Here is a 26,327-nt window from a genome sequence, read left to right as displayed (position 1 = left end):
ACACATTCCAAACAAAAGAATAAAATAAAACCCCAGACAAAGCCACTAATGAAATGAAGATAAGTAATTTATTTACCTGATCAAAAGTTCATTACCTTGAAAGAGTTCAAAGTAATGGTCATAAAGATACTCACTGAACTAAAGGTGAAGAATGAGAAACATAAGAATTTCAACAAAGAAAAAATATTAAGAAAAAAAAACAATCAGCACTGAAGAATACAACTGAAAGAAAAAAATAAACTAGAGGGAATTAACAGACTGGTAGATACAGAAGAATAGATCAGACATTATAGTGGAAATCACCCAAACAGAGCTGCAAATAGAAGAAATTAGTATCGTTTAAGAGACCACTAGAACAACAAGAATACTAACACTCACATTATAGGGGTCCCAGAAGGGGCAAAAGAAAGAAGTGAAAACTTATTTGAAGAAATAGTCACTGAACTTCCCTAACCTGAGGGAGGAAACAGATATCTAGGTTCATGAAGCACAGAAAGTCCTAAACAACATGAATCTAAAGATGGAAAAAGTTAAAAATAAAAATAGAAAATTAAAGGCAGCAAGAGAAAAAATTACTTGTTACATACAAAGGAAACCCCATAACACTATCAGCTGATTACTGAGTAGAAACTTTACAAGCCAGAAGGAAGAGTGGGAGAAAACTTATAACCAAGAATATCTACAGGGCAAGGTTATCACTTAGAACTGGAGAAGTTTCCCAGAGGAGCTAAAACTAAAGAAGTTCATCACTACTAAACCAACAAGGAAACACTGGACTTATACAACATATTATATCAGATGGACTTCATAGATAATATGCAGAACTTTACATCCCAATACTGCAGCATACATAAACTCTTCTAGTGCACATAGAACATTCTCAAGGATAGGTCACGTGTGGCCATAAAGCAAGCCTTAATAAATTCAAGAATACTGAAATCATATCAAGTATAATTTCTGACCATAACAGCATGAAGCTAGAAATCAATTACAAGAATAAAGTAGAGAAAATGCAAACACATAGCGACTAAACAGCATGCTACTAAATAACCAACAGACTAATAGCCTTATTAATTATTCTTAAAAGTTCTTATTATTGTAAAACAGTACTAATGCTATTATCTCATTCTGTAAAAAAAAAATTTTTTAATTTATATATGTACCAATACAGAATGAAAGTGTATCTCAGTGTGTAGAATTATGGCTACTTTTTAATTGTTTTCCTTTGTGCTTTTCTAAATTTTCTATAATGAACACATATTATACATAATGCTTTTTGAAACTGTAAAAAAAATAATTTTTAACTATTCAGAAAAATAAAAACTTTAGCAAAGCTCACTTCACACAGATCTGTGGGTAACAGTACTGAAAAATCTAAGCTACTTACCATCAGGCATGACAGTCTGGGTCATCCGTGATCCAGCAGTAGGGGCAATAGTGTTACAATGAATGTTGTTTTTCTTGCCTTCAATTGCGAGAGTATTTGCAAGGCCCAGAAGACCCAGCTTTGCAGCACTATAATTTGCCTGGCCAAAGTTGCCATATATTCCTGAAGCTGATGAAGTCATAATGATCCTAAAAGGAAAATCAATCCCCAATGTCATCTTTTGTATGTTTTGATAATGTTGCAACTCTATGAGCCTTTTTTTTTTCTTGGTACTATTACACCTGTCAAGAAACAACTCCATATACTATAATTAGGTTCTTATAGTCATGAATTATGTATTTAAAATAATATTAATAATAAAAGTAATCTCTCAAAATTCAACTACAAGATATAACTCTTTTAAAAAGAATCCCTGGTCCTGGCCAGTGGATCAGTAGGATAGATCATTGCCTGGTGTATAGAGGTCCCAGGTTTGATTCCTGGTCAGGGCACAAAAGAAAAGCAACCATCTTCTTCTCACCCCTTTTTCCTCCCACAGTCAGTGTCTCAATTGGTTCAAGTACGGCCCTGGATGCTGAGGATAGCTCAGTTGGTGTAAGCATGTCAGCCTCAGGTGCTAAAAATAACTTGGTACTCGAGCATCAGCCCCTGATGGGGCTGCTGGATGGATCCCCGTCCAGGTGCTTGTGGGAGTCTATCTATCTCCCCTCCTCTTAAAAAAAAAAAAAGACTCCCTGGTCACCCTGGTCAGATAGCTTGGTTGGTTAAAGCATTGTCACCAAGCACAGAAGTTGCCAGTTTGATCCCCGCTCAGGGCACCTAGAAGAGCAGACTGATACTTCTGTCTCTCTCTTTCCCTTTCTCTCTTGCTAAAATCAATAAATAAAATTTTTTTTTTTTTTAAATCTTAGGTCAGATGGACAAGAGTGTGGTGGTTACCAGGGGTGGGGGGAGGGAGGACGCAGGAGGGAGGGAGGGAGAGATTTAGGGGGAGGGGGAGGGGCACAGAGAAAACCAGATAGAGGGTGACAGAGGACAATCTGACTCTGGGCGAGGGGTATGCAACATAATTTAATGAGAAGATAACCTAGACATGTTTTCTTTGAATATATGTACCCTGAATTATTAATGTCATCCCATTAACATTAATAAAAATTTATTTAAAAAAAAAAAATCTTAGGTCAGAACCAAATAAATTCAAGTGTAAGACTGCACATCAATTATCCATTGAAAAAATAAATAAATATTTATAAACATAAAATAAACTGGCAATATGTAACTAAAAATTTTAGTAAGATATATTAGATAAAACAGCTCTAATTCTTTAGTTCTCACTACTTTGACCCTCTCCATCCATTTCCAGATAACATTAAATACCTCCAACTAAAACAGTATCATCTCATAATCTGACCCAATCTCACTCATTCATCGGCTCTACCACGCCTGTGTCACTCACAAAGTCACAACCAGGGGAGTCCCACAGTTCCTAAACAGTTTATAAAGACTAACTCACATTTCCCAAGTACTAACAAGCGGGAAACAGCCGCTCATCTCTCCCTAGTTGCTCACTGGAGACACAAAATGATATTTTGGTTACAAAGTACAGCTAAGCCCTCAAAATCTGTACTGCTAAACTATCAGAACAGCAGAAAAATCCTTAATAATGAAAAGTAGGAGGCGAAAAAAATATAGAAAGTTGTTCAGCTCAGCTAATCTGTAACTAAATGACCTACTCATATCCAAAAATGTTTTCCTCAATGCCAAAACAATGACCATTCCCTCTGCACAAGAACCCACACACATCTCTACTCCCCCCTGAAAGCCATATGCAACTCTACCTTCCAAACTTCTGTTTCTTCATGTGATCCCATGCTGCCCGGGTCACCTGGAATGAGCCCCGCAAATGTACTCTGTGGATTATATCTAAAACCAAAAATTATGTTTATTATATACTTTGTCAAAAAGTCCAATAGAATTGTCTCAGAATCAACATAAGCAATGATTTACTTATAAACAGATGCTCATTTTATACTTAGCATTCAAAGTCAACTATTGTCCCATGATTCTCTGAGTAAACATTTTTGCCTTTGTTAATTTATGCTTACTTCATATAAAAATTCACTAATACAAACATCTGAAAATTTTACATATATAGTTGGGACAAACACAAACATTAGTTAAAGCATAAATATAAACTACACAGTCCATCATCAAGAAATCTTTACAGAATGCTCAGTATATCCCCACATCTCTATTTTCCCCAAGGTTTGTAAATGAGTGAGAATTAAGGAGAGATGGGGAGAAAATGGAAGAAGGGAGGGAGGGGAGAGGAAGAGAGAGAATCTTATCTGTTTTTAGAGATGACAATCTAATGAACAGACAACCTGAGGAATACTTTAAATAGACGTAAACCTCTAGATTTAATTTTTTAACTCAATTTATTTAGATTTAATTTGATTATTTTAAGTATTAAGTTTTAAACATTCTTATTTTTGTCTCAATCTGGGGCCTCATCAAATGATTTCCTGCATATATTAGAAAAATAATGTAAGAGCGAAAAAAGGGATGTTGGCGGGGGGGGGGGGGGGGGGGGGTGTTAGGAGTGTTGCGCTTAGGATGAAACCAGAGGAGGTGACCTCAGAGCCCAACCAGAGGTCAGAGGAAAGCGCCAACATAAGCCCTCTTTGCCAACAAATCTTATCTTTCTCAGCTTCTTTTTTACCCTAATTATTACAAGGGAAGAGGAAACTAAAAGCCCTTCTTTGCTTAATCTAAGTCACAAAGATAGTTTGCTTCTTCCAAAAGAACTTCCAGTAATATTCTCCAGAAGCACACACTACGAACAATGATATATTTCACCTCAGTTATCAGGCCTGCCACTGTCTCAACCACCATTGTTTGCTGTAGTTCTGATGGCCAGAGGCAGTAAGAGCAAAGAAGAACAAATAGAAAACAGGTTTTTCATAACTGTGATTTTTTCATCTAAACTTAATCTTTCCAATGTGGCATTCCTAGTGGAAAATTTTTCTATTTATTAGAAGTCTCAAAATTCCATCTTGGCCCTGGCCGGTTGGCTCAGTGGTAGAGTGTCGGCCTGGCGTGCAGGAGTCCCAGGTTCGATTCCCGGCCAGGGCATACAGGAGAAGCACCCATCTGCTTCTCCACCCCTCCCCCTCTCCTTCCTCTCTGTCTCTCTCTTCCCCTCCTGCAGCCGAAGCTCCATTGGAGCAAAGTTGGCCCGGGTGCTGAGGATGGCTCGGTGGCCTCTGCCTCAGGCGCTAGGATGGCTCTGGTTGCAACAGAGCGACACCCCAGAGGGGCAGAGCATCGCCCCCTGGTAGGCGTGCCGGGTGGATCCCGGTCGGGCGCATGTGGGAGTCTGATTGCCTCCCCATTTCCAACTTCGGGAAAAAAAAAAATTCCATCTTGGTTTTTCCCACCCACTACCAAGACCTCCATCACTTCTAGTGCCCCCAGCTCCCTTCCATGACCTGCTCTTACTCCTGAAATAGGACTCACACAGTCAGACACGTGTGCTGAAGGCTGTCAGAGAGAGTTAATACTGCTAGAAAGTGCTGGCAACTTCTCAAGGAAAAAAAAGGGGGAAACAAATCGAAAGGTACAAAGTCCTTTTGAATAACTTCTGACAACTGATTTAAATTTTTTTTAATTTCTCAAATGTTAAAAATATAGGCTTTTTTTTACATTGCAAAAAAAATTTCCACGTGTTCATCATTTTCAGTTACAAAGCTTATTCATCGCTTACATTAGCAGTAGATAAAAGCAAGTTTTTCCATAAATGTATAAATTTATAAAAATTAAAATGCTAAGTGGATAGGTATGTTCCAGAGACATATATTAAAAACAACTTACCCCAGTCTTCATCACTTATTCTAGCAAAGGAACGGTCCCTCAGGATTCTAAAAAAAAAATATTATGTCAATTGCGGTGGGAGGGGAGGAAGCATACACTTAAAAAAAAACTTTGCATGCACATTACTAAAAATGAGAAAAGAAATACTCACCCAGCATTGTTAACCACAATATCTGCAATATAAAAAGATTCAAGTCACAAATATATAAGCAAACATTAATTTGCATTTGCTAACAATTTACATGTATTTCCAAATTAGTTTCTCCCCAAGCAAAAGTGTTTATATAACTGATAAAGAGAGCTATCAGAACAAAATTTTACACCTATAGCAAAACAAAATCTCATTTATAAAACCACAGGAAGCATGGCTTGAGTGCTTTGCTCTCAAACTTACCTATCTAAATTTTTTCGCCTCTACCTTCTGCTGAAATTCTATCAGTTTATGTATAGAATTAGCTATTGCACAACTCTTAGGTTCTGAGGATTCAGAGGTAACTACAAGCCATTCCCCATTTAACCTCAAAATTCACTCAGAAAGTTAAAAGCTTAAAATATTTTTCCTTCCCACTCTAAAGTCAAAAGCCCAGAAAGAAAACCATTAGAGCTAGAAGGGATGTATTATCTTAACATATAATTGTATTCTTCTGATGAAAAGAAATCATTTTTTAAGGTGAATCATCATCATGTAGCTATTTTCAGCCTACGTCTTCACACCTTTGTGGTCTCTACCCCTCTGTCAGATATATGCAAACATGTCTCTTATGAGCTCAAACATTGCTAGAAAAATAAATATGCTAGACAAAAAGAAAGGGGAGTACGTTCAAATTACAAAAGATTAACATTTTCAGAATGTAAACACGTTGGGCTTATGTGCACTAACGCTTCTCTCTATAATTCAAAAATCAATCTCTTATTTAAAATGTGTAAAACTAGACCAGGAAGATTATCTAGAGAAGAGTGGACTGAACAATACATTGGAAGTACTCCTCTAAAATTAAGATTTTTATTACACAGTTGATCCTTGAACAACATAGATTTGAACAGTACAGATCCATTTATATGTGGATATTTTTTCAATAAATATATTGGAAAAAAATTTGGATATTTGGAGCAATGTGAAAAAACTTGCAGACAAATCACATAATCTAGAAATATCAAGTGTTTTAAGAAAAAGTTAGGCATGTCATGTATACATAAAATATGTGTAACTACTAGTAGTCTATTTTTATCATTACTATAAAATATATACGTGTATTACAAAAAGTTAAAATTTAACAAAAAACACAACAGACGCATGCCACATGTGGTGCCATTCACAGTGGAGAAATGCAAACAACTGTAAAAATGCAGTATTAAATAACTGCATAAATTTAACTGTAGTATATACTGTTCTACCACGATAATTTTCCAGCCACCTCCTGTTTCTATTGCAGTGACCTCAAGTACACAAGTTATCTGCTTAAAATGCCATGTGATGGGCCCTGGCCAGGTTGCTCAGTGGGCAGAGAGTTGTGCTAACACACCAAGGTCGCAAGTTCAATCCCTGGTCAGGGCACATACAAGAAGCAACCAATGAATGCACAACTAAGCAGATAGTGAGTCAGTGCTTCTCTCTCTCCCTTCCTCTCTTTCTCTCTCTCTCCTCTTCTCTCTCAAATCAATGGAAAAATACAAGTGCCATGTGATGCTAACTGCTCTGCATGAGAAATTCCTCTCCTCAGCAAACTGCACAGAGCAATAAAGAGTGATCTCTGATGTTTCTGTATTTTTCATTTTTTAGTGCAGTGGTATAAACCTAAATTAACAGCATGGGACCCACATAAAGTGCCACTAGTGATGCTGGAAGTGTTCTCAAGGAGCAGGGATCATCAGCATGTGCTTTGAGCCAGACAACCAGGTGCTGCTTGTACTGAGGTGATGTGGCTCCCAAACTTGCCAATGCTGCCGCTGCCACCATCAAGACCAAACATGCCATCCAGTCTGTGAACTGGTACCCCGCTGGCTCCAAAGTTAGCTTTAAATACCAGCCTCCCACCATGGTACCAGGTGGAGACCAGGACAAAACACAGCAAGCTGTGTGCACGCTGAGCAACCCTGCGGCTAGTGCTGAGGCCGGGGCTCGCCTGGACCACAGTGTGACTGATGCATGCCACGTGTGCCTTTGCCCACTGCATGTTGGTGAGGATACGGGGAAGGAGAGCTCTCTGAAGCCCATGAGGACGTGGCTGTCCCTGAAAGGGTTATGAGGTGGCTGGTGTTGACTCTGTTGAAGGAAAGGGTGAGGAAGGAGAGGAATAAAGTTAAAATGTCACCAAGGTATTGCTTTAATAGGGAAGCTTATTGATTTTTGTTTTTAAGATTTTTTTTTTATTGATTGATTTTTAGAGAGAGAGAGAAAAAGAGAAGGGAAGTTGGGGGTAAGAGCAGGAAGCATCAACTCTGCTTCTCATATGTGCATTGACCAGGCAAGCCTGGAACTGCAAATTAGCGACCCAGGTCAACGTCTTATCCACTGTATCACCACAGGTCAGGCAAGCTTATTGTTTTAAACATTAAAAACTTGTGGTCTAGGCCCTGGCTGGTTGGCTCAGCGGTAGAGCGTCGGCCTGGCGTGCGGGGGACCCGGGTTCGATTCCCAGCCAGGGCACATAGGAGAAGCGCCCATTTGCTTCTCTACCCCCACCCCCTCCTTCCTCTCTGTCTCTCTCTTCCCCTCCTGCAGCAGAGGCTCCATTGGAGCGAAGATGGCCCAGGCGCTGGGGATGGCTCCTTGGCCTCTGCCCCAGGCGCTAGAGTGGCTCTGGTTGCGGCAAAGCAACACCCCGGAGGGGCAGAGCATCGCCCCCTGGTGGGCAGAGCGTTGCCCCTGGTGGGCGTGCCAGGTGGATCCCGGTTGGGCGCATGCGGGAGTTTGTCTGACTGTCTCTTCCCGTTTCCAGCTTCAGAAAAATACAAAAAAAAAAACTTGTGGTCTGATCAGTTAATCTGTATGTAGCAATGTATACTCTAATATACAATCACTGGCCTATATTTTAAAACATGATGCTTTGTTACAGCCCAACCTGTTCATTTCTCTGATGGGTTTGAATAAAATATTCCTTGTCTTAAATTAAAAAAAAATAAAAAGATGAATTGCTTATTATGTACCATAAATTGAGAGCTGTATGTGTGGTTGCCTGCACTTCAAGATAAATGAATCCAACACAAGGACCATGGAAACGAATAAAGGAAATTCATGAAGCCATCACTGTAGCTATGCCAGCAGTCATGAAAACTTTTCACTTTTTGCATAATATCATTTTATCTCATATTGAAAATGCAGCTTTTATGTGGGTGTGGAATTGCTATAAGAAAGGCATGGCTGTAGACATTAATATGACTTGAGAAAAAGTAAGCATTATATGACAACTCAAAGCAAAAGGAAGATGAAGGATCTAAAGCTGTAGAATTTAATGCCAGCAATAGATGGTTTGATAATTTAGAAAGAGGTTGGGCTTAAAAAATGACAAGATAACAGAAGCAGCTTCTGTCAACTAAGAGGCAGCAGGCAAGTTCCCAGACACCATTAAGAAAATCACTGACAAGAAAGGATCTCTGCCTGAACAGATTTTTAATGCAAATTCAAGCGCTCTATTCTGGAAAAAATAAATGCCACAAAAGACACTTATTAGTAAGGAAGAGAAATGAACACCACAATTTGAGGCGGGAAGGGATAACTAACTACTGCTTTGTGCAAATGCAGTCAGCCATCAGGACCTCCCTTACCTGCAATGCTGCTACACACCAGGCCTTGACGGAAAAGAGCAACACCAGCTGCCAATGCTTTGGTTGTACAATAAGAAGGCCTGGACAATAACAACCCTTTTTCTGGATTGGTTTTGACACCTGTCCCTGAAGTCAGGCAGTATCTTGCCAGTAAGGAACTACCTTTTAAAGTTCTTTGAGTATTAGATAATGCCCCTTGCCACCAAGAACCCCATGAGTTCAACAATGAAGCTGATGGAGTGGTCTACTTGCTTCCTAACATAATGTCAACCTTAATGTGTACAGCTCATTATACATAGTACTCTATGAAAAAGACTGTCAATGCTATGAAAGAAAACACCAATAGAGAGAACAAAATGAAAGTCTGGAAGGATTACACCACTGACTATGCCATTGTTGTTATAGAGAAAGCTGTTGAAAGCCATCAAGCCTGAAACAATAAATTCTGCTGGAAAAAACTACATCCAGATGTTGTCCATGACTTCAGAGGTTTTACAACAGAGCTGACCAAGGAAACCATGTAAGAAGTTGTGGATATGGCTAAAAAGGCTGCAGGGTGGGTAGGGAAGGATTTCAAGATACGGATCTTAGAGAAATTCAAGAGCTAAAAGACACCATGCCAGAGGAAAACACAGAAGACAACTTCATGGCATTGCTTCTGAACCAACACCAGACAGCGAGGAAGAAGATGTAAAAAAAGGAGTGCCAGACAACAAACTGACATCAGACAATCTACGGAAGGCTCCACTTACTGAAGACTGCCTTGACTGCTATGGCCACATAAACCCTTCAATGATATGGGCACTGAAACTAAAGCAAATGGTGGAAGAAGGATGGCACCATGTAGAATATTTTTAAAGAAATGAAAATGCAAAACAGACAGAAATTATGATGTATTTCCATAAAGTTCCACTCAGTGTGCCTGCCTCTCCTGCCTCCCTTTCTACCTCCTTGGCCTCAGTCACCCCTGAGACAGCAAGATCAACCCCTCCTCTTCCTCCTCTTCCTCAGCCTACTCAACAGGAAGATGAGGAGGAAGCCCTTCATGATGGTCCACTTCCACTTAATGAACAGCAAATAATCCCCATATCGTAATACAGTTAATAAACTTATCTGTTGTATATGTATCTGTGTGAAAATATATGGCAAGAACTGTATGAGACATTTCGTGTCATCATCACTACCTAAGCAGTCATTATGTAAAACACTGTGAGCAAGACTTGTATAGAAGTGGACAGTTTATCCTTACACAGGCACAAGGTGAGTGATATTTAATATGAAATTAATAATGTGTTAGTTTTCTTACTATTTTATAACTTTGCTTTCAAAGAATTACATTAACCTTAGAGTATGGCTCTCTCTTAAAAAGGAACTGAGAGAATGATTGTAAGTTTTTTAGAAGCTCTTAAAGTGTAGAAATACATAAAACAAACAACCCATAAACACAGAAAACTGTCACACCTCAAGTCCTTTGTGAAATAAGACAGGTTATGTAAAGTAATCAATTTGTAAAACAAACCTAAATACTTGATCATCAAGAAAGAATTATCAAGAAAGATGAAGTTTTCAGGAAACAAAAGTGAAATGAAAGATATTTCCTTAGGAAGGCAGTAACTATTCTATTAGTACCACAAATGCAAAGAAACGTCACCTATTCTCCCAAAAGCATCCAGCGCTGTCTTCACAACCTTCTCTCCTGCTTCCACTGAATCTGAGGGAAAGGAAAAGTATACAAAACTTCAGTGGTATCTCTCAAAACGATTTCTAAACTCTATGGATCAAAGCACACAACAAATACTATTCACTCAACAGAACTTATTTACAAGAAAAACACATTTATATTTCAGGTACATAATAAATCACAGTATAGACGATCTAATATTACAAAAGAAATTTAGCCCCTAAGATAATTCTTTAACCTACCCCCAAAAGGGGGGGGTGTAAAAGGACATATTTGGCAAATACTGTCTAAAACAGCCCTGTCCACATCACTTTCTATGAACATAAAAATGTCCTGTGTCTGTGCCAACGCTGCAGCCACTGACCACATGTGGCATGAGTGCTTGAAATGTGGCTATTCCAACAAACTGAGGGTTCATTTACACACGAGGCAGGGCAAAAGTACATTTATAGTCGTGAGCATGCAAAACAGAGTTTGTCCTCATATTATGATGAATTCATTATTGTATTATTGTCCACATGAACAATATAAATCTACTTTTGCCCCACCCCGTATATTTAATTTCAAATAGCCCCTCAGGTACGGTTCCTTAAGGATGCAAATCAGGATTTGGGGGGGGGGGGGAGAAGGTGCGTATTTAATTTGAAAACGCATGTTCAACACTATATAACTACAAATGGAAAAGAAAACCTACTATTTTTGTAATACTAACCACAAAAAATAAAGCTTGACAAAATAGTATGTCTTCATAATTTCTGCTAATCAGCTGAGAGAAAGGGTTCACATCCCCAGAGCTGTGTGTGAAATGGTCAGCTGTGGATTCAACATCAGCACTGCCTCTTTCTATCTCTGAGATTGCAGGAGGACCCATCCAGTCCTGAGTTAGATGTGCCAAAAAGAGATAATCATAGGCGTGGGAGAGCAGGAGAAGCCTGCAGACGCAGGCAGTCTCGTGGGAAGATGTTAAGTCGGCAGCACAGCCTGTTGAGCTCTTGAGAGCCGCCCGCTGCAGGGTGAGCTGGCAGTTTCCCCGACATGCACCTCTCCAGCCCTCCCAATGGCTATGTAAGCCTCTCACTCTCCCTATTAAAGCCCTCACACCTAGAAAATCTAGAGGGGCTTCCATTTTCCTGACTGAATCCTGACTGATAAAGGTTGCATATCAAAACTTGAGTATGAGGGAGGGTCTAGAATTTTTATCATTATAAAACAGTTTTTTAAACCCCAAAATTTTTTTCAAAAAAGCTGAAAATATTTTTTTAGATTCTTAATGTGGAAAGAAGATACTAAAAGTCTGTCTCATTCCCTCAAACACTCAAAAGAAATCTTATCTTATTTCCTTTCCTCTAACATTTCAAAATGAAGTCACTGGTAATCTTAGTTGTTAATCCCTTGCCCATAAAAACAATCTAATTTGCAAAAAATCAGTAAGCATTAGTTTTTTAAAGTAAATCTATTCAAGAGGTTTCCTTACAAATATTATTAGAATTTATATATGAAACATAAAGGTCATATTTGCTGTTTTTCATTTCACTTCACTTTAATGCCTAACTTTGACTCTTAAGGTTTTATAAGGAAGTTACATATAGCAATGATTACTTATGCATAATGAAATATGGAGGCTGAGTATAGAAGGGGGTTTTTGACTTTTTATATGTTACATTAAAAAAATTTTAAGCAATTTCAAAAAGAATAATTTAATGTAATTCTATAAAAATACATAGGACCTTTTAGCTAAAACAGGTTTTTAAAAAATGAGAATGTATTCATATTGTTAGGTTTAGGTTCAGGGCTCCTTTAAATCCAGAGCCCCTTTAAAACTCAAATTCCCCTCACCCAACTTCTCCCTAGGGCAACTTCTTCAGTAAGCATCTCCTTCAGCCAACCACTCCCTCCCCTTAAACAACTCCCCCACCCAGAGAAGGTTATGAGAAATGTCCCTGGGACAAGGCCATTGGAAGGAACATGAGGGTTGGCAAAGGGAGACAGTCTGTAACCAAGGCTACAAACCAGAATATGCTAATCTGGGCATGTCCAGTTGCAGGCAACCCCAGCCAGCCAACGCCTGCAGTAACCCCTATATCTGATGCTCCCTCCTGCAGCTCAGAGCTGACACCCTCTGCTAGTCTCAGCCCACTTGCATCCAGGCACTTTTAAAATAAACTTTCCTTTCGGAATACACCACAGCCTCCTGTTTACAGTTTGGCCTGCAGTTTCTGTCTTCCACATATATGCATCTATAATAATTTACTGATTATATCATGTACGTATTAATAAAAATATTAGATAAACAGTAAAAGTTAGACTTGTGAAATAATCTCCATCGAAAGTTTTAAAAATTCTCACATACTATATAAAATATGTAGCCAAAGAGCTTTGTCTGACTTAGATAAAATCTAATTTCATAATTATACTGGAATGCAGAGATGTTTGCTCAATGATTATTAATGTGGGCAATAGCAGTTGAAGAAAAAAAATTTTAAACAGTATAGCTCTTTCAAATACCGTACCATAGTTGGCCACTGCTTTTCCGCCTTTCCTTCTTATTTCTTCAACAACCTTATCAGCAGCTGCAGAGCCTTTACCAACTCCCTTGAAGTCCCCTCCTAAATCATTCACTGCAATGCAAAAGTGAACAAATGTGAATTCATTTCCAGACCTTTAAAGTAATAAAATTAATAGTGTTAATTTCTTTAGTCATTTGCCAAAATCCATCCTACCCCATCCTTACCTTACTAAACACACCATTAGGTATGTACATTCAAAACACACCTCCTTATTTTTAAATATAGATGTAATAAGACTATTTAAACACAGGTCTTTCATAAAATGTTTAACTTTGCATTTTTAAAAAAGAAAAAAAACATGATTCAACCCATGTTTAGCAAAAAAAATAAGAAGGAGAAGAAAAAAACCTAAAGATCACTTTAAGATTAGACACACAATGATGTGTTTTTATTTCTGGAATTTTCCATTTAATAGCTTCAGATGGGTTTATGGCAAGTAACTGAAATTTTGGAGAGTTAAGCCATGAATAAAAGGGAACTACTGGTCTGACCAGGCGGTGGCACAATGGATAGAGCATCGGAGTGGGACGCAGAGGACCCAAGTTCTAGACCCCAAGGTTGCCAGCTTGAGTGCGGGCTCATCTGGTTTGAGCAAAGCTCACCAGCTTGGACCCAAAGTCGCTGGCTCGAGCAAGGGGTTACTCGGTCTGCTGAAGGCCCAAGGTCAAGGCACATATGACAAAGCAATCAATGAACAACTAAGGTGTTGCAACGCTCAACGAAAAACTAATGATTGATGCGTCTCATCTCTCCACTCCTGTCTGTCCCTGTCTATCCCTCTCTCTCTCTCTCTCTCTCTCTCTGTAAAAAAAAGAAAAAAAAAAGAGTGAACTACTGTTTGTTAAGAGGGTAGACCTCATATTAAGTGTTCTTCCCACAGTTAAAAAAAAAAAATTAAGCCCTGGCCAGTGGTAGAGCATCAGCTCAGCATGTGGATGTCCCAGGTTCAATTCCAGTCAAGACACACAGGAGGAGCGACCATCTGTTTCTCCACCCCTTCCCTCCTTCTCTCTCTCTCTCTCTCTCTCTCTCTCTCTCCCCCCCCCCCCCCCCCACTCTCTCTCACTCTCTCTTCCCCTCCCACAGCCATGGATCTATCTATTCAAGCACATTAGCCTGAGGCACTGAGGATGGCTCCCTGGAGCCTCTGCCTCAGGCGCTATAAACATAGCTCAGTTGCCAAGCAACAACCTAAGATGGGCTGAGCATTGCTACTCTGTAATGCAGTGGTCCCCAACCTTTTTTGGGCCACAGACCAGTTTAATGTCAGAAAATATTTTCACGGACCAGCCTTTAGGGTGGGATGGATAAATGTATCACGTGACCGAGACAAGCGTCAAGAGTCTTAGACGGATGTAACAGAGGGAATCTGGTCATTTTTTAAAAATAAAACATCGTTCAGACTTAAATATAAATAAAACAGAAATAATGTAAGTTATTTATTCTTTCTCTGCAGACTAGTACCAAATAGCTCACAGACCGGTACCGGTCCATGGCCCGGGGGTTGGGGACCACTGCTGCAGGGGATATGCCACTGCCCTACAGAGTAGCAATGCTCTGCCCATCTTAGGTTGTTGCTTGGCAACTGAGCTATGTTTATAGCGCCTGAGGCAGAGGCTCCAGGGAGCCATCCTCAGTGCCCCAGGCTAATGTGCTTGAATAGATAGATCCATGGCTGTGGGAGGGGAAGAGAGAGTGAGAGACAGAGGGGGGGGGTTGAAAAGGAGGAAAGGGGTGGAGAAGCAGATGGTCACTCCTCCTGTGTGTCTTGACTAGAATTGAACCTGGGACATCCACATGCTGAGCTGATGCTCTACCACTGGCCAGGGCTTAATCTTTAAAAAAAAAAAAAAAAAAAAAAAAAAGATCCTGGCTGGGGCACATGCAGGAGTCTGTCTGTCTACTGTTCTCTTAAAAAAAAAAAAAAAAAAAGAAAGATTGGCCCTGGCCAGTTGGCTCAGCGGTAGAGCGTCGGCCTGGCGTGCGGGGGACCCGGGTTCGATTCCCGGCCAGGGCACATAGGAGAAGCGCCCATTTGCTTCTCCACCCCTCCCTCTCTCCTTCCTCTCTGTCTCTCTCTTCCCCTCCCGCAGCCAAGGCTCCACTGGAGCAAAGATGGCCCAGGCGCTGGGGATGGCTCCTTGGCCTCTGCCTCAGGCGCTAGAGTGGCTCTGGTCGTGGCAGAGTGACACCCCTGAGGGGCAGAGCATCGCCCCCTGGTGGGCGTGCCGGGTAGAACCCGGTCGGGCGCATGCGGGAGTCTGTCTGACTGTCTCTCCCCGTTTCCAGCTTCAGAAAAAAAGAAAAAAAAAAAAGATTAAAAACAATGTGAAATACCTTCTCCATGTCAAGAAAACCTTTGTTTACAGGAATGGCAAAGAACAACAAGAATTATACTGAACTATTAGAGAAGCAAATTATAAATTTTCATAAAACAGACTATGCCAGTCTACAATAAAAGAAATAAACCTATTTTTAAAAGGTCAAAATTACATACAGAACTATTATGTGTTCAGTCACTAATTTATACTCCATCTTTATATGTTTAACTGACCACACTTACCACATAACATCTGCCTATAACCAATTATATAGATATAAATATTAATTGAGCATATACTATTTGCAAGGAAATCTATAGAGAAACACATAGTTTCATAAGAATGATACAACTTACAAGATTTATAATCTTGCACAGTAAGTTTTAGCATACAGTAACTAAATAACAGGGACAGATAACAAAGTTAATCTACACAATAATTTAAGGTAGAGTTTATGAAATAACAAGCAAAAATGAATGAAAAATACATAGAATATGAAATACTAGGGAAAAAATTTTTAAATACTTGGGACAAAAATCTGCATTGCAAAATGATGATTTTATAAGGTTATTACATAGATTTTTTTAGGAATATAACAAAGTAGTAAATAATAAATGGCATGATGGCATATACCAAGTTTTAAAGTCTTTTAATAGTCATTGATTACCACACCTGAAAAAAATCAAAGTATTTTTTCTTCTGAAGAATGGCTTCTTTTCTTTTTTAGATTGGAAAGAGAGCTGCAAGTAGGGCCGGGTGGGAAAGGAGATAAAAAGATAATACAGAGAAACAGCAAATGCCCGTCCATATTTAAAATTGGCTAAATTAATGTGTTTCTACTTAACTATTTTTTAAGGAAATAAGTTTTTCAAAATGTGGGCTGGTATATATTTTTTCTATCAATATAGTCTAATCAGTCTTACTGTATGTAAAAAATGCTGCAAACACAAAAAATAATAGAAAGAGGCTAATAGTATCCCTCAAAAGATTTTTTTTTAAAAAGTGGTAAGATTCAAGACTAAATTCCTCTTAATTGTTCATTTCCATGCAAATGACAGGAAGCAACGAGCAAAAAACATCAAGATTTGAAGACATGCAGCTAACAGTCTTTAAGACCCTTTTTAACTAAGAAGGGGAAGTTCAAAAGCAAATTACAAAAGCAGTATTTAAGAATTGTTCTATTGTGCAATAAAACACCACCCCCAAGTGGAAATTGGTCAAAGTGCAACCACACAGGTAAGCATTGAAGCCTGAGTAACTAACTTATTGAGATCAATAATGTGCTGTGAAACTGTATCAGAATAGATTTTATTCAAGGTAAGATGCTATATTGAGAGCATTAAATTAACACTGACCCCATTCAGTAATGCCATTATCACCAGAGCTAAATTATAGGGATTACAACCTTAACTAGAAAAACTGGTTACATGCTGAAGGACTTGGATAAACATTTCTTTGTTTGCAAGAGAAATAGTAATACTGTGTAACACTGTTACCATTTAAATATATGGCTTAGCCTGACCAGGTGGTGGCACAGTGGATAGAGTGTCGGACTGGAATGCCGAGGACCCAGGTTCAAGACCCCAAGGTCACCAACTTGAGCGTGGGCTCATTTGGTTTGAGCAAAGCTCACCAGCTTGGACCCAAGGTTGCTGGCTTGAGCAAGGGGTTACTCGGTCTGCTGAAGACCCGCGGTCAAGGCACATATGAGAAAGCAATCAATGAACAACTAAGGTCTTGCAACGAAGAACTGATGATTGATGCTTCTCATCTCTCCATTCCTGTCTGTCCCTGTCTATCCCTCTCTCTGACTCTGTCTCTGTAAAAAAAAAAAAAAAAAAAAACTTAAATATATGGCTTAAAATTCTAACAATAATAAATAATTTTTTAAATAACCACCATATACCAGTACGTGTCTACTCTGCATTTTCAAAGACCCATATTTACACTGCTGCATTTGTTCTCCACAGGGCTTTCTAGGAGTTTAGCATAACAGATGTTCCAACTTTCACAGAAGAGGACACAGTTCTGGAAAGGTGCAGTAGGTTGTCCCAGGTTCCAAGGCTGTATAAAATGTCAATATCCAGATTAGTACCTGGCCTACTACAATGCCATCTGCTTCTCTCATACTGTAAGCGAGTTTCTTTTATTCTGAAAAGATAACTATTTCTACTAAAAAAAAGAAAAGAAAAGATCGGTTTTCTTTGGGGAAAGTACAGAGGAAATGATAAAATGGCCACCTCACTCAAACAAATAGCTTTAATATTTATTTGATTTACTTATTAATTTTAGAGAGAGGAGAGAGAGAAAAAATTTGTTCCATTACTCATGCCATAATTGGTTGGTTCTTGTATGTGCCCTGACCAGGAATGGGACCTGCAAACTTGGCTCATCGGGAAGATGCTCTAACCAACTGAGCTACCCGGCCAGCACTATAAATAGCTTTAAATAGGTACTAAAAATGGTAAGATGATGACAGTTAAGGATAAAGCCTTTTCAGTTGAAACCATTACAATATCCCAAAATGTGACAGATCTGTAAGTCCTCCATTTATATTTCTTATTGTTCTTCCTGTTAAAATCACATTTTATTGGGGAAATTTGTCCTTCTTACAGATTTTGAAGTGTCCTTACCTGAAAAAAAGAGTTTAATTATTTGTCATATGCATTGCAAATCACAAATTCTTTTACTGACATGTTGAGAGAAAAACAGAGGTACTATCTGAGCGTCAACATTACCTGAAGGCTTCGCTTCACTGCTTCAATTTATTATAGGCAGTTCCTTCTTTATGCTGTAGCTCAGGGGTAATCAACCTTTTTATACCTACCGCCCACTTTTGTATCTCTGTTAGTAGTAAAATTTTCTAACCACCCACCGGTTCCACAGTAATGGTGATTTATAAAGTAGGAAAGTAACTTTACTTTATAAAATTTATAAAGCAGAGTTACAGCAAGTTAAAGCATATAATAATAATTACTTACCAAGTACTTTATGTCGAATTTTCGCTAAGTTTGGCAGAATAAATCTTTATAAAACAACTTACTATAATTAAATCTATCTTTTTATTTCTACTTTGGTTGCTCCGCTACCACCCACCATGAAAGCTGGAACGCCCACTAGTGGGCAGTAGGGACCAGGTTGACTATCACTGCTGTAGCTCAATGAGGGAAATTGCTCATACAGCAGTTTCCAACTTCCCACGAAATTATCCAGAGTAATATTATAATGCTTTACATTTGAAGAGTACTTTATAACTAACTTTACACATACTCATGTTCATATAGTTATTCAAGGATTTGTCACCAAATGTTTGTACCAATGACATAGCTATAAGCTATTTTTATGTCTGAAGTAAAATGCTTCCAATTCTACAAAATCAGATATAAGTATTGATGTGTAAGACATCCTTTGTACTAAGTTATCCGAGAAGTGTACAAAAGGATAAGGACAATATTATATTATAAATGTATTTATTTTTTAGAGAGGTTATTTACCATTTTTATGTTTTTAAGAAATGCAAACTCGGAATGCCCCTTTCTACAACTGCCTACCTCAATCTCTCCCAGTGGTAACTGCTATTAGCCATTCATTGGATGTCTTTCTAGACATTTCCATTTTCAATGTGTGATTCCTTTTCCCATTTTGACACTTTTCTATCGGAAACAATAGCATTACGAATAATTTCATTGATTTTAGAGCTGTGGACCCAACAGGGATCTCTTCCTTGATTCTGTTTATGTTCTAACTGCTACCAAAAGTATTTAAAGTGACTTAAATACAAAATACATGTGCAGGGACTTAAAGAACAGAAAAATTGACAAAATGTTCTGTCAGGGAAGGACAAGTCTTCTGAAAGCACACTGGTCGCTACTATAGCTGGAGACGCGTCAGGCTGACCGTAAGCTTCTGGACAGCCGAGGAAAACAGGGAAAACACAGAGCCGTCAGCCCATCTTCGCCGTTTGGTAGACAGATGCAATCATCCTAGCTCACGAGAAATCTTTTCCAGATAGTCCACCAAGTTCACGAGAAAAAATATAAATAGTTGAAGGACTCCAAAATGAAGTGGTGGTTTAGACAGCAGTGTCTTAACTCAGGTCCTTTTCATTGATTTTCTTTGTATCAACACAAGAAGTTATCAAGGGCATCCTTAAAGATGGAAGAAAACGAGAGACTGAGTCACCCAGAGTTCAGTCCTCAGACTTCTGTTTACCTCAGGGATTTTCAACCAATGTGCAGCAAGAATTTTAAAAACTTACAATATGTGACTATTTAGTCAGGGGCCCTGACCTCTTTTCTCTTAGATTGTCAAATAAAGAAAATAACAACCAATGCAACAATAACTATCCTGTGTGAATCAATCCAAACTATACCTTTTTATTTTTTTGGTCAGATTGGCAAAAAATATATTTTTTGGTGTGCTGCGGAATTTTAGTAATTCATTTATATGTGCCATGAGATGAGAAAGACTAAAAATTACTGTTTTATCTGTACTCACTATAAGGGTAATCTGATCCAGTCTCCTGGCTTTAAATATCATCTATAAACTGAAAATATTTGGACTTATATAACTTCAACCTGTTCCCCCAACTACAAAGTCCTATATTCCACTCCTGCTGCTCAATCTTTCCATCTGAAAGTCTAACAGGAATGTCTCGTCTCTGCAAGCTGGTCCACCTTCAGTCTTTCCTATCTCAGTAAATGGCCACTCTATCTCCCTCTTTCCATTACATCAGCAAATCAGCACATCTTACCATAGCTACCTTCAAAATATATATAAAATTTAACCTCAGTGCCACCACCTCCATCACTACCACCTGTCTAAATCACCACCATTTCTTATGGTGATTACTGCAATAACTTAACAGGTCTCTCTGCTTCCACTTTTTTTTATGGAAAATTACACATGCACAAGAATAATTAATAGTATAATAAACCCCAATGTGCCCATCTGGGGCAGATGTGGGCATTGTACATTTGGCTCATTTATTATAAGCTGGAATCCACACATGCTTTCTTGAAATCTTTCTTCTTATGTCAAATATAAGTTATTCATTCAACTGTCACATATGCCTTAATTGATTACTAAGCAAAGCACTATGCTTACACTTGAAGAAATGCACCAGGGCCCTTCTCACTAAGCATCTATAAGTGAAACGTGTTTTCTATAAGGGGGCTGGATGTCCTCAGAGCAAAGACCTCAGGCTCACTTTCACATGTCCAGTACATGAGAACAGTGCTTAGTATTGGCTCCCTTCTTTTCCCTTACAAGCGGCTTTAATTTTTTTCTGTCATTTAATTGCCACCATAATCCCGGAAATGGGTAAATTGGCTACGAATACTCAGAGAGGTCCTGTAATTAGGTAGCACAGCCAGGATTTGAAGCCTGACCTAATTTCAAAGGCAGTTCACTTTTTTTTTTTTCTTTTTTTTTTTTTTTTTTTGTATTTTTCTGAAGCTGGAAATGGGGAGAGACAGTCAGACTCCCGCATGCGCCCGACCGGGATCCACCCGGCATGCCCACTAGGGGCGATGCTCTGCCCCTCTGGGGTGTCGCTCTGCCGCGACCAGAGCCACTCTAGCGCCTGGGGCAAGGCCAAGGAGCCATCCCCAGCACCCGGGCCATCTTTGCTCCAATGGAGCCTTGGCTGCGGGAGGGGAAGAGAGACACAGAGAGGAAGGGGGGGGGAGTGAAGCAAATGGGCGCTTCTCCTATGTGCCCTGGCCGGTAATCGAACCCGGGTCCCCCGCATGCCAGGCCGACGCTCTACCGCTGAGCCAACCGGCCAGGACCGCCAGGGCCAGGCAGTTCACTTTCACCACTACAATTCACCTTTCAGCTAGCTATCCCGACCACACAGCAGTGAAAAACACAGATTCTGATCGGAATGCAAGCACTTAAGACTTAACTTTACCAGCCACTATGTAACTGCAGCACAGAAATCATGTCAATCTTACCTTAAAACAATTGTAATTTCAAGTACTCAAAGGTGTTACTTCTTCAGTTCAAAACAGAAAATTTTCTGCCTTCTTATTGTCAAAAAAAAAAAAAGGTGGTTCTTACTAGAACACTTCAATCATAGCATTCATGTCAAGATAAAACTCAGTATCAGTAACCTGCATATGGCTCACTTACTGAGGAAACCTCAAAACTATTCCATTCCCAATACTTTCTTCAAATATGGGCAAACGTTTTGTGAAAGACATAATTTATACAAAACCAAATGTCCCTCGTTACAATATCAGGCCAAGGTTTGGCAGTTCTTACACCTAGATTTAAATCTCCCATAATGTTTTATTTCACAGAACATAAAATATACCGATCACGTTAACATGAAGTTAGAGAATATATTAAGTGATGCCCTTAACTCTGGGCTTGGCCAAGTGATTTTCTTTGGCCAATGAAATGTGAGTACAAGTGGCATGCCATTTCTGAACAGAGCCACCAAGTGGATCTACTGTGTTTTCCCTCTGTCCCAAGAAGAGCAATGTCCCAGACAGAGCTGCTCCTTCAGCTGGGGTCCGGAAATCAGGAAGACACACAGAGGACAGACATGCTCACCAGAAGCTGAAAGGACACATAAGCATGAAATAATCCTTTATTAATGTAAGCTATTTAATTTTGTTTGTTAACCCAGCATAAGCTAGCAAAAGTTGACTTCTAGGAGAAACAAGCTGCTCTATTTCTTAAGGTCTTACTTCTTATTGGCCTCTGAGCTAGTCACAGATTTACCCGATTAAACTCTTTCCACAAACAAGACACTTTGATGTCATAATGTCCTAGGTTTGCTTATTCCTCTTTACTATATTTTGGTTACTCAGGTTAAAAAAAATGCTCAGCAGAACAGATATCAACAGGAGAAAGGTTAGCAAATGTGATGCAATCTAGAGGCGAAGTATCTACGTTTTAGAAAGCTCAAGTAGAGGGTAGCGGTTGTCTGGGAACGAACACAAGCATTCGTGGCCTAGAAAGCTCACATGTAGGTCACAGACTACAAAGTAACAGGAATAATCAACCAAAAGTTTCACACAAGTTGCTTCTCCCTGAAACTAAACTAAATCTGGCTCCCTCAGCTAAGTTTGGCAAATTTTGTTAAGACTTTAGCCAGTACTTGCTGCAATGCCAACTCTAAACCAGTTACGAAATAGAATACTGTTCACCTTTTCCTTAGAACTCAAAAATGCCAAATCAGAATCTAACAAAGATCACCAATATAGGAAAACTAATCCCCACAGAAACACAGTGTTGTAAATTTTTCATAAAACAAGCTTATAAGTTAAAATTATATCTTATTCACAACAAAAAAGAAAAATAGAAATTTATTCAACAAATCTCAAAGACACACAGCTCCAAAAAAGCCAGAGTCAAACAATAAAAGAACCAACGAACAAAGTACCTTCTTTGTACAAAGCAACATTCTAGAGCCTCTGACACAGAAGATAAAACGAGGTCCTTGCACCTACAGAATTGAGTGGAAAAGATGTAAATTAGAAAAATGTTATGGCTCTGGCCAGTTTGCTCAGTGTTAAAAGCATCAGCCCTGTGTGTGTATGTCTCAGGTTCAATTCCCAGTCAGGGCACACAAGAGAAGAGACCATCTGCTTCTCCACCTCTCCCCGTCTCTCTATCTCTCTCTCTCTTCCCCTCCTATAGCCAAGGCCTCATGGTGCAAGTTAGCCTGGGCGCTGAAGATGGCACCATGGCCTCGCCTCAGGTGCTAAAATGGCTCTGGTTGCAATGGAGCATTGCTCCAAATGGGCAGAGCATCGCCCCCTCGTGTTCTTGCCAGGTAGATCCCAGTCAGGCACAGGCAGGAGTCTGTCTCTCTGCCTACCCGCTTCTCACTTGAGAAAAACACACAAAAAAAGTTATAAGATAAAAATATCAAAATATAAACTGCAATATAAAAAAAGAGAAAAACACAGTAACAACATGTGTCATCAGGCCATGACATAAAATAGTCTCAGGAAAGTCTGGCAACAATGACCTAAACCACACTCCCTGTACCCAAATACAATAATGTCAAAATGTATCCTTGCCACAGAAGCAGATGTATTAACAAACAAGGACTATGATCTTAAACAAGAAACATCCAAGGTCTCTGTGTCCTTTCTATAAAGGTAAGTTACAGATCCACACAGAGGCAGAAGAGGCTGTTGAATGTCCTGCTTAGTGTTCTTTGTGTAGAAAATGTGGTTGCCCACTTACTCATTTGTTATATCACAACAAAGAAGGGGAAATTTGTCTCCATGTATTCCTCTGGTAAGATGTAGAAAAACTGGGTTTCGGAAGTCATTGTGGGCAAACCATTTCATCCTAGAAAACATATTAATAAATATTGGGCCATAACATCGACCCTTCCCACCTAACCTGCACTGAGCTCTCTCTCTCAGCTATTACCCCACAGACGTGGCTGGAGACAAACCTGCTCCTGTACCCACACCAACTACCAAGTACGTCGAGCCAGGTCAAACCATTTAGATTACTGAAACCTCCTCCCTTTGGGATTCTTCCACACAGCACTTTTAACTCAACACTCATAATAAAACTCAAGCAAAGACTCTTCAACTAAAAATTTTTAAAATTGCTGTAAAAAACTTCCATTTGAAAAATTTTGATTAAAGAAATTAAAAAACAAAAAACAAAACATACTTTGGATTCCCTGACTCTAAACTGGCAAAATGTATTTATTTCATACTCTTAGCAATATACCTACACTTAGATTTATCTTACATCAGCCTTCTATCTCAAAAAATTATAGCCCATACTATACCAAATGAAATAATTTCCTTTTATACAATGAATGAGGTCCCATCTTTATCAATTTTGTTAAGTGGCAAATTCTATGACCTAGCTGAGTAAGTTACAGCCCTGATTGGGTAGTTCAGTTGGTTAGAGCATTGTCTCAATACACCAAAGGTGCTGGTTCGATCCCTGTCAGGGTATATACAAGAATCAACCACAGAATGCATAAATAATTAGAACAGCCTGACCGGGCGGTGGCGCAGTGGATAGAGTGTCGGACTGGGATGCGGAAGACCCAGGTTCAAGACGCTGAGGTCACCAGCTTGAGCGAGGGCTCATCTGGTTTGAGCAAAAGCTCACCAGCTTGAGCCCAAGGTCGCTGGCTCGAGCAAGGGATTACTCTGTCTGTTGAAGGCCCGCGGTCAAGGCACGTATGAGAAGGCAATCAATGAACAATTAAGGTGTTGCAATGCGAAACAAAAAACTAATGATTGATGCTTCTCATCTCTCCATTCCTGTCTGTCTGTCCCTGTCTATCCCTCTCTCTGACTCTCTCTCTGTCTCTGTAAAAAATAAAAATAATAATAATTAAAACAAACCAATGTTCTCTCTCTCTCAATATCAATAGATTTTTTAAATTTTAAATAATAATAAAATTAAAATAACAGTAAAAAGTAAGTTACAAAGTCAGCCTCAAGGGGGAAAATTTTTTGCTGGCAGAAGAAAAAATCAGCGCTGAAATTTGACCTTGACAAATTATTTGATGTAAAGAAAAAAGCGGCTGGTATGTGAAGAATGTATTTCTCTAGCTACCAGCTACTTGATTAAAAAGAAAAAAATATCCAACTTACCAACAACTAATGCACCTCTCTCTGCAAAAGCCAGGGCATAGGCTCGGCCCAGTCCTAAGGAAAAACAAAACAATTAAAAAGTTGAGCAAATGTTATTTAGCATAATTATTTTTGGTCCACTTGATTCAATCTCTATTTTAAAGTAACCAACTACAGCATAATGTCTTCATTTAGTGCTCTCAACATGTACTTCACCCACTTCTACTTGCAGAAATTAGAAAGCTTAAAACCGTATTATCCACCTAGTCTACTTATCATTTCCTACCATTCTACCTACTATCCACCTAGTCTTCTTATCATTTCCTACCATTCTACCTACTATCCACCTAGTCTACTTATCATTTCCTACCACTCTACCTACTATCCACCTAGTCTTCTTATCATTTCCTACCATTCTACCTACTATCCACCTAGTCTACTTATCATTTCCTACCATTCTACCTACTATCCACCTAGTCTACTTATCATTTCCTACCATTCTACCTACTATCCACCTAGTCTACTTATCATTTCCTACCACTCTACCTAGCTGATAGGATGCTAGATGTGAATTGGGTTCCACAATTAATGCATGAAATCTGGAAAGTGGAAATAAGGGGGAAGCCACCTTATTGTAACTTCCAGCTATTGTGTTGGTTCAGAAGCTGATTCTTAAAGCTTCTTATGTGTTAAGAAACAGGGGAGCCTGACCAGGCGCAGTGGATAGAGTATCAGACTGGGATGCAGAGGACCCAGGTTCGAGACCCTGAGGTCACCAGCTTGAGCGTGGGCTAAGCTGGTTTGAGCAAAGCTCACCAGCTTGGACCAAAGGTCGCTGGCTCGAGCAAGGGGTTACTCGGTCTGCTGTAGCCCCACGGTCAAGGCACATATGAGAAAGCAATCAATGAACTAAGGTGTTGCAACGAAAAACTAATGATTGATGCTCTTCATCTCTCTCCGCTCCTGTCTGTCTGTCCCTATCTGACTCTCTCTGTCTCTGTAAAAAAAAAAAAAAAAAAAAAAAAGGAAAAAAGAAACGGGATGTAGCAGCAATTTCTTGATCTAGCTCCCTAATCTGTGGAAGGCAGCTTCCATTTTCTATGTCCCTGGTTTTCAATAACTATTTGGGCTGTGGCAGTTCAAATGGCAGCCTTACAG

The 26,327-nt window shown here is 39.3% G+C and overlaps 1 protein-coding gene across 1 annotated transcript in view; it reads right to left on the bottom strand.

Annotated features, from left to right (window-relative positions):
- HSD17B4 (hydroxysteroid 17-beta dehydrogenase 4) overlaps window positions 1-26,327 on the bottom strand; it is a 93,891-nt gene that overhangs the window by 65,404 nt on the left and 2,160 nt on the right. Inside the window, exons 2-8 of the mRNA XM_066274157.1 lie at window positions 25,191-25,244; window positions 13,217-13,324; window positions 10,677-10,736; window positions 5,412-5,433; window positions 5,261-5,307; window positions 3,226-3,310; window positions 1,388-1,575 (exon numbers count right to left, since the gene is read on the bottom strand). Coding sequence (XP_066130254.1) covers window positions 1,388-1,575; window positions 3,226-3,310; window positions 5,261-5,307; window positions 5,412-5,433; window positions 10,677-10,736; window positions 13,217-13,324; window positions 25,191-25,244 — 564 coding nt within the window. The remainder of the gene's footprint in view (window positions 1-1,387; window positions 1,576-3,225; window positions 3,311-5,260; window positions 5,308-5,411; window positions 5,434-10,676; window positions 10,737-13,216; window positions 13,325-25,190; window positions 25,245-26,327) is intronic.

This window comes from Saccopteryx bilineata, chromosome 4 (assembly GCF_036850765.1).
Source record: "Saccopteryx bilineata isolate mSacBil1 chromosome 4, mSacBil1_pri_phased_curated, whole genome shotgun sequence".
NCBI classification, from domain to species: domain Eukaryota; kingdom Metazoa; phylum Chordata; class Mammalia; order Chiroptera; family Emballonuridae; genus Saccopteryx; species Saccopteryx bilineata.
This window is presented reverse-complemented; position numbering and strand designations above follow the sequence as displayed.